The 19265-nt window shown below is 42.5% G+C and overlaps 1 protein-coding gene across 10 annotated transcripts in view; it reads left to right on the forward strand.

Annotated features, from left to right (window-relative positions):
• ST7 (suppression of tumorigenicity 7) overlaps positions 1–19265 on the forward strand; it is a 228779-nt gene that overhangs the window by 110643 nt on the left and 98871 nt on the right. For 8 of the 10 annotated variants that reach the window (XM_037888913.2, XM_027820569.3, XM_007053115.4 and 5 more), the window contains one exon: positions 12252–12334. The exons of 1 other annotated variant lie outside the window; for it this stretch is intronic. In XM_037888913.2, the coding sequence (XP_037744841.1) occupies positions 12252–12334 (83 nt within the window). Of the gene's footprint in view, positions 1–4110; positions 4132–12251; positions 12335–19265 lie in introns of those variants that run through there. One more of the 10 variants, XM_037888917.2, reaches the window with a different exon arrangement.

The following is a 19265-nucleotide window of genomic DNA, read 5'->3' on the forward strand; positions in this document are numbered from 1 at the left end:
AAAAAAAATATTACAATACTTTCCTGTTCTAGTGAGTTTTACAGGTAGCTTAACACAGAAAAGTGGTGTGATTGTTTCTCTTAATTTCTTCCACAAAACTCATTATATTGGAATTCAGTGTTCTTTCTCCATCTAATGCTGTATCATTGCACCTCTAGAGTGGCATCAAGAATTGTCCAACATTTGTCAGTGATAGAAAAATAGGTTTCTCTACAGCTTTACTACAAAGATGAACTTAAATAAACACTCCCTTCCCACCTCTTCCCCCCCCCCCCCCCCCCCCCCCCCGAAAATCAATTTTCTTTCACCCATCTTTCCCATAACAAACAGCAGACGTTATGTAAGCAGGAAGCAGAGATATATTTTCAGTAATAGGATAATGACATTAGTGACTATGCATCCTGGGCAAGTCTCCATGAACTTGCTGCCTCTTATCATTCTAATGTTTCTCACAAGCATCTCACAATTGCTTAGATACCAAGGTGAAAAGCATCTTTGCAATTCCTAAAATATAGAGGTTCGATACAGGAAGATTCTTGAATGTATAGATTTCTTGTAGCATTCCCTGCTCTTGTTCAAACACATTCTGCTCAGCCAGTGTAAGGAGACACCTAATATTGCTCGGGCACAGCCTACCTTAGGTGCCATGTTGATGTTGACAGTTGAGTGGATCAAGATTTTTCATTTAAGACTTTTTTTTTTTTTTAAACAAAAAATGGCTTTTCAGTCAAAACAGACATTTTCTGTTTTGGAATATCTGTTTTTGAGAAAATTTTTAGCTAAAAAAATAAAAACCAACAACAATAACAAAATATTCTAGTTTTTTGGCAATTGGACCAGACAGGTGACACTTTTCAGTTAAACCAAAAATTTGTGTCTGACTAGCTGAAAGTTTTCAGTTTTTGGTTGCTGAAAACTAAACAATTTTCAGTGTGTGTTTTTATGATGAATACCTGAAACATTTTGTAGAAAAAATTCAACAACAATGAAAAATCTTTTGTTTTCTTCAACGTTTTTTTTGGAGGGGCGGAGAATGCCCTGACCAGCTCTAGTTCTCAGCCAGACAGTAGGTCACCACACAGTTTGGGGTGGGAGGAGTACATGAGGGGAGAAATCTCAGGCTCCTTCCCCCTTTCTCTAAACCATTTCACTAAGATTTTGAAACAGGAATACTCTGTTCCTGTCCCCTCATCCTCCCTGTCTCAGGGTTGGGATGGCCTTTTCTGGGAGTTAGACTTCACCGATCAGTGCCTAGTTAGTTGCTTCCCAGGTGATTGGTTTGAGGTGAGGGATCTGGTGATAGCTTCTTGGTCACCTGGTCCTTGGATAAAAGGCCAAGAAGCAAGTCTGATAGGAGAAAGGTCCTCTGTCTCTTCATATCTCTCTAAGGGGCAGTGAGAGGACTAGGTATATGCACATGATTATAGAAAGGGTCTACCACTTGACCCAGAGTTCAGAGGTCTTTCTACAACGCAGGAGTCTGTGAGACCTTTTTTGTCTTTTGTTGATGTTTCACGAACACCAGCAGTTGATCAATGTCTGAGTTATCACCCAGCAATGAGGGTTGCCTACTCTAATCTTAATTATCTAAGGTATTGAAGCTAATCCTTGTAGCAAACCTTTAATGAAAGGCGCTTTTTAAATTAATAATGAACATAACGATCCTTCCAGCTGCAAGTGCAAAATCAAATGGAATCAATACCCCACACTTAGCATGTCAGAAAAGGGCAAAACCTATTCTATCTGCAGGTTGAACTGTGCTGATCTGGTACTTGGAACAAAAGCCATTAATTGTCTTAAGTGACTCCATATAATGAAGTTTAGTAATTGGCTTTCATTTTAGTACAGCTTTAAAAGGCTAAACCTCATAAACCTATCTAAGGCCTCAGTCTAAGGTATAGTAAAGGTAATAGGCACATGAGATTTAACAAACACCACGTAGCCTATCTACATTTTTCCAAAACTTGTTGCAGCATTTAGTACCATTTCATCTAATTAGCCCACTGTGCAATGCAATAAACTGAGATAGTATTCCAGCTATAGCATAAGTGGGATTGCTTTGTGAGGGAGCAGGGAGTATTTAGCAAGTTGCAAATGTATCTGGCTCATGATGCGTGCTGTAGCTTTCCCTCCAGAGAGTTGGGTTTTCTCTTGCTGTACATACTGTGATGCTTTCTCTTACAAGAGAAATGAGCATGATGCATGTCTAAAAGGAAATAGAGAATGCAGATAAATTATAATATTCAGAAACCACACTACCAGCACAGTGTATCAAGGCTTCTCATTTTCGAGCACTGTGATATCAGAACTTACCCTACCTTTCTCGGACAGATGTGTACATGATTATAGAAGGGGACCACAACTTGACCCAACAGTTAAGATGTCTTTCTGCAATACATGTTCTGGTCATGCATGCAAGCAGTTTCAGTCTGAGGAGTCTTGTAGTGCTGCAGAGTGAAGAAAGGAAATCCCCAGTCACAACCACACTGGAACACTTCTCCATGCAGTATTGCATTAAAGTACAACTAAGACGACAGAGAAGTCCTGGATATCTTAAAATGGTATAGATCTGAATAAGTGTTGACAGGGTCTTATATGAGTTTGCAAACAAAAAAATTAATTATAAAGGAGTTAAGGTTGAAAGTGTGTTGCAGTAGAGTCCAGCTAACAAGCAGAAACAATATTATACTTGACACAAATTCTCCACTTTAAAACCACACCAACCATTAGACTGTCTGGAGAGGAACAGCTAAAGGAATCAGTTCGGCATGGCCATATCACCCTTCATCGCTCATTCTCAGTCCATCCAGCTTACACCACCTGCTCATTACTGTTATTGTTGTTTGTGTTACTAGCAGTCCCACCTGATATCAGAGCATTGTGCTAGACACATACAAAAACAGAGTAAGAGATAGCCCATGCCCTAAGGAGCTTACTATTGAAAGAGACAAAACAGATAAAGGGAGGGGAAAGATACAAAGGCACAGAAAGATGAAGTGACTTGCCCAAGGTCACACAGTAGGTCGGTGGCAGAGTTGGGAATGAAACCCAGGTTCAAAGTGCCGCCCAGCAGCTGTTATCTCCATCTAGGGTGATCAGATGTCCAGATTTTATAGGGACAGTCCCGATATTCAGGGCTTCGTCTTATATAGGTGCCTATTACCCCCCCACTCTCTGCCTTGATTTTTCACCCTTACTAGCTGGTCAATCTATCCCCATCTGCTCATTAATCCCCAGAAAATGACTTCTCTTGAGTTTGTTCTTGAAGATGAGAAAACCTCAAAATATGAGACGTCTGGATTTTTTAATGGGGGTGCAGTTTCAGTTGGTTTGTACAGGGTTTATTGCTGCCAGTACATTAGCCAATCTGAATGCTCAGACTGGCCCAGCCTTCCATTCAGTTTACAATTAGCAGTAGCTGTGCAATGAACTCAAGTCACCATTGTATTGTGAAGACCAGTGGTAATGTCCCTGCTTTTTTGCAGCATGGTGCCCATGCTACTCCAGATCTGCATCACAATAGCTGCTTTCATGCAGTATGAACTGATCTCTCTTTCCATATCTGTATACTCAAAATCCATAAACCACGGAACTCAAGATTCCTTTAAATACCCATTACCGTAAATAAAGGATTGAAAAATATTAAACTATTTTTAAAATGTTTTAAAAATACATGGAAGTATAGAAACCGTAACATTTTTGTTATTGCCAAGAGCCACATACTCTACTTGAGTTTTGATATCCTGGGTTGGCCTTATGCATATTTGACACCAGAGAATAATTTGCTGGCTTCTTCACCTCCCCCAAAATATTGAAAGGGAAAAAATATCAGTGGAGCAGTGAAAGGTGTCTGCTTCAAATCAGGATGTTTTCTTATTCAATTAGTCAGTATTAGTACAGGTCCAGAGTGCTCTGACGATGTAAAACTCTGTGTAGGTTGCCAGATATTATTCATGTGAAGCTAGAGACAGCTTTTATGCCACATTTTGCCTCATCGTTTTTCTCAGCAGGGCCGTGATCCACAACCACTGAAGTCCACAGGAGTCTTTTCCAGTAACTCCCGTGGCCCTTGGAACAGGCCTCAGATGTCTGAATCTGACTCTGATTCAGGCCTTTTGCTCTAGCATGATGGTAGGTGGCTGAACTAAGTAAGTGGGCATCTGGATTTTCCTGTGCACTGCACAGAGGTGCTAATTGTTTCTGGTAGAGCAAACGTGATCATTCACTCATTCCCAAGGCACTGATGTTTTCAAGTTTTGATTATTAATTTACACCAAGAGACCTTAGAGAAGGAAGCTACTTAGAATTTGCAAGAACTCAGTTACATTTGAAACGCACACTAGCTCTGTTCAACTTTTAGATGTTTTTTTCTTCTTCTTTGGTAATTTCTTTAGAATATTTGCAGAAGTAAAAACTCTTAATAGCTTCCCAGGGAAAAGCCCTATTATGGGACTAGGGTTTTTCTTGATGCACCCCCTAATGGCTGGTTAACCTCAAATCTTCCTCCTTTATTTATATTTGAGGGGAAGAGGGACCATGATATTCATATGCACCAGCCAATCTGACCTGAGTACACCTGTCCCAAATGAGTTATGGCCCTTCTAAAGATTGTTAGGAGGAGGACAATTTGAAGGGGTAGACAGTAAATGGCTCCCTTTAAACTCAAGAACTTGTGGCTTTCCTCACTCTGAGGCAGGAACGCTGAACATTGGTTTGTCTGAGTGGGGTCCTTGAACTTTCACCTACTCATGCCTTCATTCACCATTGTTCCACTCCCACCCTGTCTGTGAGCCCTATGGGTTATAACTTACTTTTGAGATTGCAGTTATGGAGGGACCAACAAGCTGCGTTAAGACTGAGATGAGGTTTAGACATACATTGGAGATTCAAACTCTGATATGTATGCAAAATACAATGTATCCTGAACAAACATTGCAGTTTGCTCTTTCAGGACAAAATAAATTTTCAGTGAATTTATGAGTAAAGCTGTTAATTAGCCTGAGTTAAAATTAATTTTAAAATGGGTCATTTAAGGTATCTAGCAGTCTGTGTTAGATCCTTTTCCCCCAAATGATTTTGAATAATAGAATATATTGCAGGCTGTAGTTATTCTATTATCTCCACAAACACACTAAAAATATTTCAGCCATCTACAAAAGCCTTTGGAAGCAATTGGGATTTAACAATAATTAAAGGGAATAGGCTCTTGAGGAAAATCAGGCAGTTGGCGCTGAATATAGAAAAACTAAATCCCAGCTTCCATTAATGTTCAGGCAAAACTCCCGTTGACTTCAAGGGGAGCACAGTCTGACCACATGTTTTCTCCTGTATTTAGTCTGATGGATATGGAAACATAGGTTTCACACTGGAAAACAATTTGCTTTAATAATGAAACATACAGGGGGATTAATACCTTGTGGCAGAATAATTGTCATGGGTTAGTAGTTGTATTACTCTTTCAATTGAAGAAAAAAGCAAAGTGACTGAACATACGTAGGCCAGATAATCAGCTGATGTAAATCAGCATAGCTCCAATAAATCAGTGGAACTATGCCAGTTTGCATCAGCTGAGAATGTGGCCTACATATTCTGAAGAACCTGCAGGCTTGTAGCCCTTTTTGTAGCAGCAATGGTATTAGGGTATGTCTACACTGTCAGAGTTACAGCTCCGGCAGTTACAGCACTGTTCAGAGAACGCTGAAGGGAAACCACTGTTGTGTGTTCACACTTTGAGCTGCCTTCACAATAGCATGTTCACACTTGCAGCGGTATTCAGAGTGGTGCACTCTGTGCAGCTATCCCACAAAGCATCTCTTCCTCTTCTGCCGCTAAGAGTTGTGGGAAGGCAGAGGGGATGGTGGGACATCCTGGGTCCTGTCCCAATGCCCAGTGATGCATTGCTTTGCATCCCAGCAACCCCTGTGCTTCCGTCGGCATTTGGTGCCATCTTTCAATGGTTTGTGTACTGCGCGCCATGCCTCTGGTCTGCAGGAATGGATCCCGCACTGTTGACCAATATGCTGCTCGCTCTCACTAACACGTTACGAGTGGCAGTGGAGTTTTTCCTTAAATTACAAAGGCAAGAGGAGTTTGACATTGATCTCACCACACGTAGTAGCTACGACACGAGATTGCTTGGGTCATTCACAGAGGTGCTGACCACAGTGGAACGCCGCTTTTGGGCTCGGGAAACAAGCACTGAGTGGTGGGATCACATTGTGATGGCTGTCTGGGATGACGAGCAGTGGCTGCAGAACTTTCGGATGAGGAAAGTCACATTCATAGGACTGTGTGATGAGCTCGCCCCAGCCCTGCGGCACAAGGACACGAGAATGAGAGCTGCCCTGCCATTGGAGAAGCATGTGGTGATTGCACTGTGGAAGCTGGCGACTCCAGACTGCTACTGATCGGTCGCTAACCTGTTTGGAGTGGCAAAGTTGACCATTGGACTCGTGTTGACGGAAGTGTGCAGGGCCATTAATCGCATCCTGCTCCAAAGGACCATGACTCTGGGCAACATGCGTGACATTGTAGGTGGCTTTGCACAAATGGGCTTCCCTAACTAAGGAGGGGCAATAGATGGCACGGATATTTCAATTCTGGCACCAGACCGCTTAGCCACCAAGCATATTTATTGGAAGGGGCATTTCTCAATGGTTCTCCAGGCGCTTGTGGATCACCGTGGGCGTTTCACGGACATTAACGGAGGCTGGTCCGGAAAGGTGCATGCCGCATGCATCTTTCGGAACACTGGCCTGTTTAGGAAGCTGCAAGCAGGGACTTTCTTCCCAGACCAGAAGATCACCGTAGGGGAAGTTGAAATACCCATTGTGATCCTGGAAGACCCTGCCTACCCCTTAATACCGTGGCTTATGAAGCCATACACGGAGCATCTTAATAGTAGCAAGGAGTGGTTCAACAACAGGCTGAGCAAGTGCAGAATGACTGTTGAGTGTGCTTTTGGCCATTTAAAGGCCGCTGGCTCTGCCTCTATGGGAGGCTGAACCTGGCCAATGACAATATTCCTATGCTTATAGCTGTGTGCTGTACGCTCCGTAATATTTGTGAAGGGAAGGATGAAAGCTTCACTCAGGGCTGGACCACTGAGGCTCAGCACCTGGGGCTGAATTTGAACAGCCAGAGACCAGGGCTATTAGAGGGGCACAGCACGGGGCCATAATGATCAGGGATGCCTTGAGGCAGCAATTTGAAGCTGAAAGCCACTAATATTTGTTGCTATGCTCGGGAGTGCAGTGCTTGTAATGCTAGGAGGTGATTGTCATTGGTGCAGACGATGCACTGTGAAGGTTGAAAAAAAATTGCCTGTTGCTTTGCAGGGCTCTCTTTGCTTTCAGTTAATGGAATAAAGATTGCTTTCGAACCAAAACAATTCTTTTATTAAAAAACAACAACCGGAGGGGAGAGACAAACAAAAAAACACATCAAAACTGTGGGGGATGTGGGAAGGGAGGGTCCCAGGAGGAGGTGGGGTCCCAGACGGTTAAAGATTTGTGTATGTCCAGGTATCACATGTAACCTGGTCCTTTGGAGTACAGTGCAGTGGGTACTGTACTTCAGCAGGGCTAAACTGCAGAGGGACGGGTGTTGAGAGCAGGGGGTACTGGGAGTCTGCAGGGCTGGACTGTGACGGGGGAGGAGTGGAATGCAGCGGCTACAGATTGGAGCCAGGAGGTTGATAAGTGTGTGTTGGCGGTGTCTAGGGGGCACATGGGAAAGAGTTTTGTGACAGCAGTTGCAGGGGAGGGCAGGCGCGGAGCCGCTTGGTTTGCAGTGCTCATAGCACCTGGAACGTGTTTGCTTGGCGCTCCATAACTTTTAAGAGCCGCTCCATGGTTTCATTCTGGCACATCGTGTTCGCCTTTCGGTCCCTCTTCTCGCTGTCCTCCCACTCCTTCAGTTCTTGTGTTTCGGCCATGGAGTACATCATGACATCATGCAGAAAGTCCTCTTTAGTTCTTCGTGGCTGCTTTCTAATTCTGCGCAGTCATTCAGCCAGTGATAACAAAGAGGGAGGCTGGGCTCCCAAGGTCATATGTGTGCAGCCAAAATGCAATGTTTTACAGAAGCAGTATTGTTTGCAACACACAGACCACTGATTCAGTGATTTAAAACACAGCCACTATTCACATACCTGTCACTAACTGGCTGAACCCAGGCAAGCCACAAGACTCCCAAAATGGTGAGTAACCACAGGGGAAGGGGAAATCAGTGTTCTAGGACCATACTGTACACTGGGCACATGGCTCTTGGGGAGAGCCAGCACGGTGCGAGAGGGGCCTTATAATCATTACTGTCCCCACATTTTCCACAGGCTGTTCATTATGGAAGATACCTCGCTGCTGAGGGTGAGCAGGGAATCAAGGGATGGTCTTCTCGAAGACTGCAGCTCTTTCCCTGGTCCTTGTGCTGCTTGCCTGTGTGCAGCAATGGTCCTTCCCACCCCCCCTCCCACCCCTCCAGTGATGGCAGAGTGGCACAGAAAAGTTACCCTTAATGGGGAAAGAAACAAAACAGCTCTGCCAAAGATCCTGCGGCAGCGGATTGCCCAGTATCTCCATGAGAGTTTCCTGTGAAGTGAGGGAGTCAATCAACACCCTGTTCTGCCGCTCAGACTAGGCACGTGGTGGTAAGCGCATCATACAGACAGAAGCCTACTTTCTGCAACCCTCCTGCCCCCAACAACTCACTTCAGAGATTCCCAAAATCAAAGCCACTTACCAGGGGCCTCCTTTCCTGTTTGCACTTCGCCAAGCTCCGACAGCTGTGACTGGCTAGCCTCCTCCGGGGTATAGAAGAGCTCCTGGCTGCCTGCATCTCTGACCTCCGAGTCATGCTCTGCCCCTGGGTCTCCCTCTCCCTCCACATCCTCTTCCAAGATTTCCTCCTCCTGGATCGGTTCACTCTCAACTGGCACGCAAGTATCCACAGTGGCCTTCTGTCCATAGGTATCATAATTCCTATGGCTGGAGCGCAGCTGAGACTGCACAGCCTCCTCTCCCCAAATGCTGATGAGGTCCAGCAGCTCGGCATTGTGTCCCTTCTCTCTGTCCCCCTGTGCAGGGACTTGGGGCTACTTGCTCTGTATAAATGTGGATCCAATATCCCTTCTCCCAGCTTCTGACAAGCAGCATGCCAACAACAGTCCCCTTGACAGAGGGCCTATTTGGAGTCTGTGTCAAGGAGCCTATAACTGTCTTGGGGTTCATTAAAAAACACACCAATGAATGAGAAAGGAATGAAACTTTAATAAAACAAACTGGACAGCATCTTTGGTGAACTGCTGCACACAGCTATGGGGTGTTCCCAGCCCTCTCCTCCAGAGCACATCTCCAAATTCCTATGTTCATAATACTGTTCCTTATGAGGGAGCATCTCTAAATCATAATTTTCTACAAACATCCACACAGAGCCCACTTCCCAAAGCACCACAGGTATGGTGCTTCCCCTGAGCAGGAGTTGCTCCTCTGCCCTACTCCATGGAGAGGCAATCCAGAGCTTAAGTGGACAGAGGAGTTTGCACAGTCCTCTACAAATTTTCCTTGATATAGTGTTCACTCGTGTGGTTGATAATGATAAGACCTGAGTGACTGTGCTTAACTCATCTGCTCTCAAGACAGAAAATTCTCTGTTTGCAACAGTGCCCTCTCACAACTCAACAGAAAATGCTGCTTTAAGTGATACGGACAGAATCAATATTCCGCCTAGACTCCAAATGGGCCCTATGTCAATGTCCCAGTTTCTAAAGCTCGAAGGCACCGTGGCTTTAGTATTTTGGTAAATCACTCAATCTCTGTCATTAAAACATTGGGAAATCAAAACCCACTTGGGTAATGTTCCTGATTTAATGACAAACTCTAACGTTCCATGCCCCGTTAGGTTACTCCTGTGCCCGGGAACTGAAGGGGAAGCACCTCAGTAAAGTCTGCTGCAGTTCAACCACTGAAGTCATCATTGGCATTGTAGCAAAGTAATGACCGGCACACATGTACAGCAATATCCCAGCAGATGTTTTTTTGCAGGAATATATTCGCCTAAGAAGGGCAGTAGATTTAGTTGGCAGACTACAATTTTATCAGTGACACCATCAGGGTTCCACTTCGATTATGTCTCAAGCTTACATTTGCATGCCAGAATGAGGAATATTTTCTTCAAAAGGAAGTGTGGGTGGTTTGAACAGAGCAAAGCTTATTACAGTCTTTCCATTTCTCTTCCTTCTCAGCATAGCCTGGGACTGGATTTAGCAGGCACTAATGTTTCACAGTTAGTTTGTATTTGAAAAGAAATCAGGTGTGATGGAAATCCTGAATATTGCATCTGTTCCTCAACTGGTGTAAATAAGGATAGCTCCATTTAAGACAGTGAAATCAGTGAAAGTAGGTGAATTTACACCAGCTAAGTTTTGGCTCACTATTGTTTCCAGTTTGTTTGAGGGGTAAAACTAACACAGAACTAAAAAGGATGGGGTCTGGTTCTTGACTTCACTCTGCCAGTTTGATGCTCGTGTAAATTCAGTAGAATAAAAAATCACACATACACGCTCTTTAACAATTTCTAGTTTCTTCAGGAAAAATATGAGAAAAGATGCATGCAGAAACAACACAAAGCTTCTGCCTGGCAGAGTTTCAAGTTCTATGTGATTCTTTTCTGGTAGACAATTCTATTTCTTACTGAATATTGAAAATTAACCATGTGCCAGTGAGGATTAATATCATACCTTCATTATCTACCCTCTGTATTTCACTTTAAGTTTGTTTAGCTTCAGTAAGGGACATTCTTAAAGATACAGAAAAGAACTGAGTGAACCCACCGCCATTCCCCATGCCTTCAATCAGGGTTTTAAATGGCTGTTTTATAGTTAGATACAAGTCTGTTAGGTCTGTTCAGAAAACAAAACAATAAAGTGTACAGTGGTGGGCATGGCCTGGGCAATGCCTCTGACCCCCCATCAAGTTTGACCCTGTGTAGGTCATGGGCTGGATCACTTCGGGTGGTGCAGAGAGGTGCAGTGTCCTCCAGTGAGGACCACAACACCCTGGGATTGGAAGGATTTGTATGTAAAATCTGAAAGAAATTAATAGGGATCAAACCAACAGGATTCCATACAAGCTATTCCAGAGCCTTGTATAATTGAATAGGAAATTATTTCATTGCTAGAGTTTTGGGTTGGTTTGTTGGTAACCATCCTATCCAATTCTAAAGCAGAGCTATAATTCTATATTAAATTCCGTAGGATGGTCCAAAAAAAAAATAACCCACTATAGAAAATTGATTATTTTATCTCAAATTCTATGGGAATTCTCCATAAGAGACTGAGTGGGAGCAGCTGGTGATTCTACTATTGGAGGGCTTCATAGAAGGCCAGTTAGCCTGTCAGAGCTGAATTAATTCTTCCATGGCTACACTGGCCATGACTCCTCCCCAACCAGCATGCCTGGTTTTGGGGGCTGGGCCCCTGGGGATTCCAGAATGAACTAGACTGGTAAAGTGGATTTTTTCTCCTAATCAGTCTGGCTGCCATCACTGTCGTATCTGAGCACCTCACAATCTTTAATATATTTGTCCCTCCCAGCACGCCTGTGAGGGAGGGAAGTGTTGTCACCCCCATTTTATAGATGAGGTGCTGAGGGACGGAGAGACTAAGGGCCAGATTTTTAAAGATGTTTAAATGCCTAAATATGCAGATAGGTGCTTAGTAGAATTTTCAGAAAATGGGAGTTAGCCACCTACATGCTTTTGAAAGTCCCATTTGGCACGTACCTGCATCTTTAGGTGCCTAACTACCTTGAAAAGTCTGTCCCATGTGGCTTATCCAAGGTCACAAGTCTGAAGCGGAGCAGGGAGTTGAACCCAGGTTCAGACTGATTCATGATTCCCCAGGATAGGTTGGGCCAATGAAAGATACTGTATTGTCTGCCTTAACAACTCTGTTGGCATTTAGCTTTTCCAGAGCTTTAAAATGCAGTGGTGACATTGTGCAGTGGGGAGTGGAAAAGACCAAGTGAGTGTGTAACTCCTTGTGATGGATTCTGTTGTGAAAATGAACTCCTGTATGTAGAACATTGGGCTGCATCTTATCATGTGTGGGCAAACTAACAGAGACGTGCTTTATATGATTTTATTTTTAAGGTGAGCAAGTCATTTATTCAAAGTGGGGGTGGAGTTAGTGGGGAAGCCAAAAGGGAGAACCTGTCCTGCTGTTGTACTGATGATTTTCTCTCTTTCTCTTTCAGTGAGTATGTTTTTGAACACATTAACCCCCAAGTTCTATGTTGCCTTGACAGGCACTTCTTCATTAATTTCAGGTCTTATTTTGGTAAGTACTAGATACATTATTTTTATTTAACAAAGTTCTTGTTATCCACAGTGTGATGGACGCTGTCATGATTCATAGGGGCAACATTTGGATCGGTCTTTTGTTCCTCTTTTATGTTTGTGCAGTCCAAGAAATTCTTAGTATTTTTTTTTCCAAAACAAATGCTTCAGTGTCATTTCTTTTTAAGGAAAGAATAACTGCCAACGGCCCAGCACTTATGAGCAACCCTATAATAATTCAAAAATGAGTTTTAATGTCAAGGGTTGCCATAAACAAATATAACAAAAATAAAAGCCTCCTTAGAGTGGGGAGAGAGATTCAGAGGTTCTTGGTGTGTTCTTTTTAGACTGTTAAACCTGGTGATGGCTGTGGTAGAAGTATCTCAGTAGAAAAAGTGGGGGAATTGATACTGGTAATGAACCCAATTTCATTGTCGTGTTTCCAAGTGATAATTATTAAAACACAGAGAAACATATTTCTAAGTATATCTATATTAGGGCTGTCAAGCGATTAAAAAAATTAATCGCAATTAATTGCACTGTTAAACAATAATATAATACAGTTATTTAAATATTTTTGGATATTTTCTACATTTTCAAATATATTGATTTCAATTACAACACAGAATACAAAATGTACACTGTGGAACCACTTTTATGCATCTGATGAAGTGAGCTGTAGCTCACGAAAGCTTATGCTCAAATAAATTGGTTAGTCTCTAAGGTGCCACAAGTACTCCTTTTCTTTTTGTGAATACAGACTAACACGGCTGTTACTCTGAAAGTTTTTTTTTTCTTGGATTGAAATGTACTAAAATTCAATGTGACATTAAAATGCACATGTGCTGAGTCATCATCCGAGACTGCTATAACATGAAATATATGGCAGAATGCGGGTAAAACAGAGCAAGGGATGTACAGTTCTCCCCCAAGGAGTTCAGTCACAAATTTAATTAATGCATTTTTTTTAATGAGCGTCACCAACATGGAAGCATGTCCTCTGGAATGGTGGCCGAAGCATGAAGGGGCATACAAATGTTTAGCATATCTGACATGTAAATACCTTGCAATACTGGCAAATGCCTCTTCTCACTTTCTGGTGACACTGAGAACAAGAAGAGGGCAGCATCATCTCCTGTAAACGTAAACAAACTTGTTTGTCTTAGCGATTGGCTGAACAAGAAGTAGGACTGAGTGGACTTGTAGGCTCTGAAGTTTTACATTGTTTTGTTTTTGAGTGCAGTTATGTAACAAAAAAATTTCTACATTTGTAAGTTGCACTTTCACGACAAAGAGATTGCACTACAGTACTTGTATGAGGTGAATTGAAAAATACTATTTCTTTGTTTATAATTTTTACAGTGCACATATTTATAATAAAAATACTATGCACTTTGATTTCAGTTACAACACAGAATACAATATATATGAAAATATAGAAAAACATCCATAATATTTAATACATTTCAATTGGTATTCTATTGTTTAACAGTGCGATTAAAACTGCTATTAATCGCGATTAATTTTTTTGAGTTAATCAAAAATATGTGAATTAACGGCGATTAATTGACAGCCCTAATATATATTGGATATCTTGATAATGTCCTTTTAAAATATACAGGCTCTTTTAAACCTCTCAGACCCTGGTCCTGCAAACATATACGCTGGGGTCAACCTTAACACCAGCATAAGGCTACGTTTCCAAACCAGTGCATCTGTTCACAAGAACTCAACCTTATTGGCCACATTCATGGAAAGAAAATGCGAAGAAGTGTTGAATCCTCAGGGTGTACAGTATCATAGTTATTATTATGCTGGTTTTCAACCTTGATACTGGGAGCTAGTTTGCTACTTAAAGAAGCAAGGTTTGTCTTATACTTTTATTGCTGCTTAGTCATTGTCCAGTCCTTTGTTTAAAAATATATCACACATTTATTAACTTGCTGATTACCACAGTTATGATCTCTTCATTTGTAGAGTGCTTACAGGAATGCTCTGCATTACAGCAATAACCTGAAACAGACATTATGACCCCATGCCCCTCCTCACCCCATGTTGCTTGGTGATGCAATAAAATAACAGTGCAAAAATACTGTTATCTGAGCTGATATAATGCCATATAATCATAAGTCAGTTTGGATTCAAAGCCGAATTTTACAGTTTCAGTCCATCTATAGAAGAAATGTGATTCTAGATGTGTACCCAGCACTTCCATCATCTCATCCTTATTCTTCCCCAGACTGTCACAGCCTGGTACGTGGGGAACCAGCAGATCTCACGTAAAACATCAGGTGTGCTGCAGCTGTTCAGAGAGCTGCCTTGCTTCAGTGTTTACAAGCCACTGAAGACAATTACTTAATGACTGCACCTTGGGTATTCTTCAGAACTGCTTGAGCTGAGCCCCAAAGCGGAGCACAGCTCCTCAGAGAAATCACTTCGGAATTTGAATGGAGAGGTTCAGAGGTCACATTCAGATCAGGTGTTAGCTAGTGCAGCTCCTTTGAAGAGAATACATTCAAGGGATGCTGTGCATTAAATTCAATACACTTGGAGGGTATATTATTAACCGCCACTAACCAGCAGGGCTAGGAAGGATGGGAGAAATATAGTGGCTCCACTGGCATAGCTCTATGCTTGGTGATGGGGAAAGGGGAGTGAAGGCAGTCAGAAGAAGTAGCAGGAGGGAGAGGCTGTCCCTTTGGAAAACTCTGATGGAACTTAATAGGAAGGAAACCAACAGAGTTCTATAGAAATTGCTTCTCAATCAATGCAACTTAGTAGAGTGGGATCTTATATGTAGGTTTGCCTAGCCATCCTGTAGAATTCTAGAGCAAGACTGTATTCAGTTCTATAGGATGGTTGAAAAACTATAGAAGGGTTCTCATTTTTTTGTTACATTTTCTGTGACTTTTCTAAAATGGGTGACTCAAAGGAGACTTGCAAGAAGGAAGTGGGTCTCTACCTGGGGAATATCTCTCTGACTTGTGTGAAATGTTGGGGAGTGATGAATGGGAGGCAGCAAGAAGCATTCAGGTCCATGATTTGGGGATTTAAAAATGTAGCATTAGAAAGAACCAGAGGGATGGAGGTCTCTGTGTCAGGTAGTGCTGGAGCATAGGCAGCAATGAAAGGTGGTGGGTGGGAAGCCTATTTATCCATGACTCACCAAGAGATATTGTAACTAGTTACAGCAGAATCAGAGTTTCTGGCATGGGGGCAGAGCATTCCCATTGGCATTCCCACCCATGGAAACTGTGCAAGAGGAGATCAGACTGGGTGAGCTAAATGTTATATCTACTTTGAGAAAGACTCACTCCAATAACGAGATCTCTCTATATGTCCAGCCCACAATGAGCAAGTTGGAGGAAATAGAGAAGAGGGAGGAGGAGAGATATAAGAAAGATGGAGAGCAGAGGTGTACCCTTAATACTGCCTTTAATTGTCTGGTGATTAGGTACCACAGCTGTGCATGCATGAGAGACACCCGAGATAAGTAAATTGATTAAACAGGTAAAAGCCAGGGAGTCAACATTATAGACAAGCTCTGACTGGGATGAGCGGGACATGTGGTCAATAAACTGGGTGGTGGGAAGGGAATTCAGCAGAGGAAAGCTATGGTAAAAGTGATCTGTGGTCAATCACGACAGCTGTGGGAAGTTGTTGTGAAGTAGTACTAGGAGATCACTGGTCCATTTAGCCTGGTAACTTCACCTTTGCTCACTAATCTACCATTTCTGACAATAGGCCCAGCAATATGGTAAACTATCTAACCTATCACCAAGCATAATATAGAATATTGCACAGTAGGTGCAATTCCAGAACACTTACTATTAAAAATGAAAATCTTCAAATGCAGATTAAATGTAAATCTTTTCTAAAACAGATATTCTCTTATATCTAAATTACTGGGATTTTTGTCTCACTAGCTGTGCTTATATTCTTTGGAATTTTCCACCATATGGTCTGCTTTGGCAAATTTCATCCCACTGTGAATTGGCTGTAATTACTAAACAGAAGGAGAAATCACAGCTATTGCAGAATTTTAGAAGAAGAGAGGCAAGTGATGGTATAGAAGACACTTCACTCATCTCGTGTTTGTGTCATTTCCAATGTATAGCAATGACTCCTGGTGGTGATCAGCTTTGGAGAATAGAGTGTTATATGCTAATCTCATGTTGCTCATCTGTAACGTGGTACTTTCCCCTGTCAGTTTGCCTCTCTTTTCCTCTTACTCCTTGGGTGGAATTCTGGCCCCCCTGAAGTCAAAGTGTGTTTTGGCAGTGACTTCAGTGGAGCCAGGATTTCACCACTTCTTTCCAATCTGCATAGCTCAGGAAAGTACAGAAGACATCTTTATTTCTGTTTCAACCAACCTCGCCAACTCACCAACCTCACCTTACATAATTTAAAATGAACAACTCGGGTGTTCCATCCCTCTTCTCTCCCTTACAAGTCATTCACGGGATAAAATCAGGGCCTAAATAAAGCCCCTAACTGCACCACACATACAGGCACGTCAGGGAACTTGGTTTCAACCCAGCTGTCCTCAGCTTGGTTCTAATTTGTATTGTAGCAGACATCACTTAAGAAAGAGAAAATTTCTGAAAAGATACTTTGTTTTTCTGATTCAGTCTCAGGCTGCAGACTGGACTCCCATACATCCTGAGCAAAGCACTGGAACACCAGGATCTGCTGGTTCAATGAAGCAGACTTATGTATTTTCAAAGGTGCTGTGCACCTAACGTTCTCACTGATTTCAGTGGGAATTGGGGTTACTAGGCACCTTTGAAAATAAACCCACTAGCTGCTACAAATGGGGGAGTAACGTTTTGAAAAACACATAAATGCCTTAGGAACCTCAGTCCCATTTTCAAGTGACTTAGGCATTTAGGAACCTAAGTCTCATTGAAAGTCATTGGGGCCAGGATGGTATTTATGCAATGTATACAGTACTTAATTTGTGCCAGGGCTAAGCCCCGGCATCTCTACACTTGATAGTTCATAGCCCTGGTGTCTCTGGGCTTGCCATGTCAGTTATGAAAGTAAAAAAATGCCTAGAATCCAGAATTCACAAAAATCAGGATGCATTTATGTTCTTAGCTGTCTGCAACCAACTGCCCAGCTTGACAAATGCTTGTGAACCGGGTTCTATGTGTTTGCACAGCCTCGTCTCCTCTCCTCTCCTCCACAGGTTCCTTTTCTCCCCTGTTCTTCCCTTTTGATTTCTTCAAGGGGAGCAGTTTCTGGGACTTGGAGTTGTCAGAAAGCACTGTGAAGTAACTCCTTTCAGCAGTCTCCATGTAATAATGTCCTCCCACCTAGGAAGTGCGACCTCGAGCTGGGTGAATAATGGATTTTTCAGTTCTCTGGCTTTGTGCGCTGTGGGATGTAGAAACACATATTCATTGATTTCCTGTTTTATGTAAATTGCCAGCCCGAATTTTGGGTGGTAATTGTTGGCTATGAGTTTATAGCCATTGATGTTGTGAGTAAGGACACTCACCTAGGATGTAGGAGACTGAAGTTCAAATCACTCTTCCAAGGACTTTAATTATTTGTACAAAGTGGAACAGCCCCAGTAAGGAGACTGAATATCCCGTAGCCCAGTGGCTTGGACACTTTCCTGCAGTATAGAAGATCCAACTTCAAATCCCTTTTCCACTTCAGGCAGAGGGAGGAACTGAATCTGGATTTCCTACATCTTAGGTGAGTGCCCCACCCACTGGGCTCATGCTGGTAAGTGAAGTGGGTGGGGCACCACCACCTCTTTTTCCTCTGTCCATTTTGTGACTGTAGTCCTCCTTTCCAGTTCCAAACAAAATGTTTCATTTCAACATTGCCGAAAACTTTTGAGTTTTTTTTGATTCAGTGGAAACTACATGATGAACTTGATACGAAATCCCCAAATAGTTTCAGTCGACCCAAATCTTCATTTTTTCGGGAATAAACTATTAGTCTGAAAAAATTCTCCCATCTCTCTGGTGCCAACTTTCCCATATTGTAATGGGGTCCTCAAAGTTCTTTAGCTACTAAGCTCGGAATTATGGGACATCTCTATCACTCAATTCAGTAGAAGATGGTGGAAGATGATGACCTACCTGCAGTCCACCCTATTAAGTGGGAAACCATGGCTAACATAATAAAACTGGTGACCAAACATGGACAGTCAACCTCCTGGTCCAAAGAGCAACAAAATAAGCCTACCTTTTCAGGTCCAATATAAAGGCAAATTGGACCTGGGGTAAAGATATGCCAGTTGAACGGTGAAGGCCTCTTACTGTCCAAGTCTGACTACCTGGAGAAAATGCTGAAGACAGCTAACATCAATGTCCTCACCCTCCTGGAGACCCATGTTGCAAACAAAGAAAAAGCCTGTTGCTACAAAATCAATGGCTATCAACTCATAGCCAGCAATTATCATGAAAAATATGGGGTGGCAGTTTACATAAAGCAGGAGATCAATGAATATGTGGCTCTATCTCCACAAAGAAACAACTACGATATCCTTGCACATCAGCAGGCTAATTATCGTTCATGTATATAAACCATCTGGTGCACAGTGGCCTCAACCAGCTCTGCAAAATGCATAGGACCCTGCTGTATTTGTGAACAACTGTAATAGTCACCAATCATAATGGGCCTATGCAGCAAACAATATTGCAGGTGAAGAAGTGATACACTGGGTGCTGGCAAATTATATGCTTCTCCTTTTTGATACAAAACAATGCGTCATTTTCCATTCTGTAAGATGGTGCAGAGGATACTGCCCTGACCTGACGTTCATCTGTAAAGATGATACATTCACCCCGATACTCCATTGTGGATCATCCTCAATGATTTCCCGAACAGCCAGAACAGACCAGTACTGACCCCAAATCCCAGTTCTCTATTCAAAATTGGCACCATGCTGGAACTTCACAACAGCAGACTGG

Source organism: Chelonia mydas, chromosome 1 (genome assembly GCF_015237465.2).
Source record: "Chelonia mydas isolate rCheMyd1 chromosome 1, rCheMyd1.pri.v2, whole genome shotgun sequence".
NCBI lineage: Eukaryota > Metazoa > Chordata > Testudines > Cheloniidae > Chelonia > Chelonia mydas.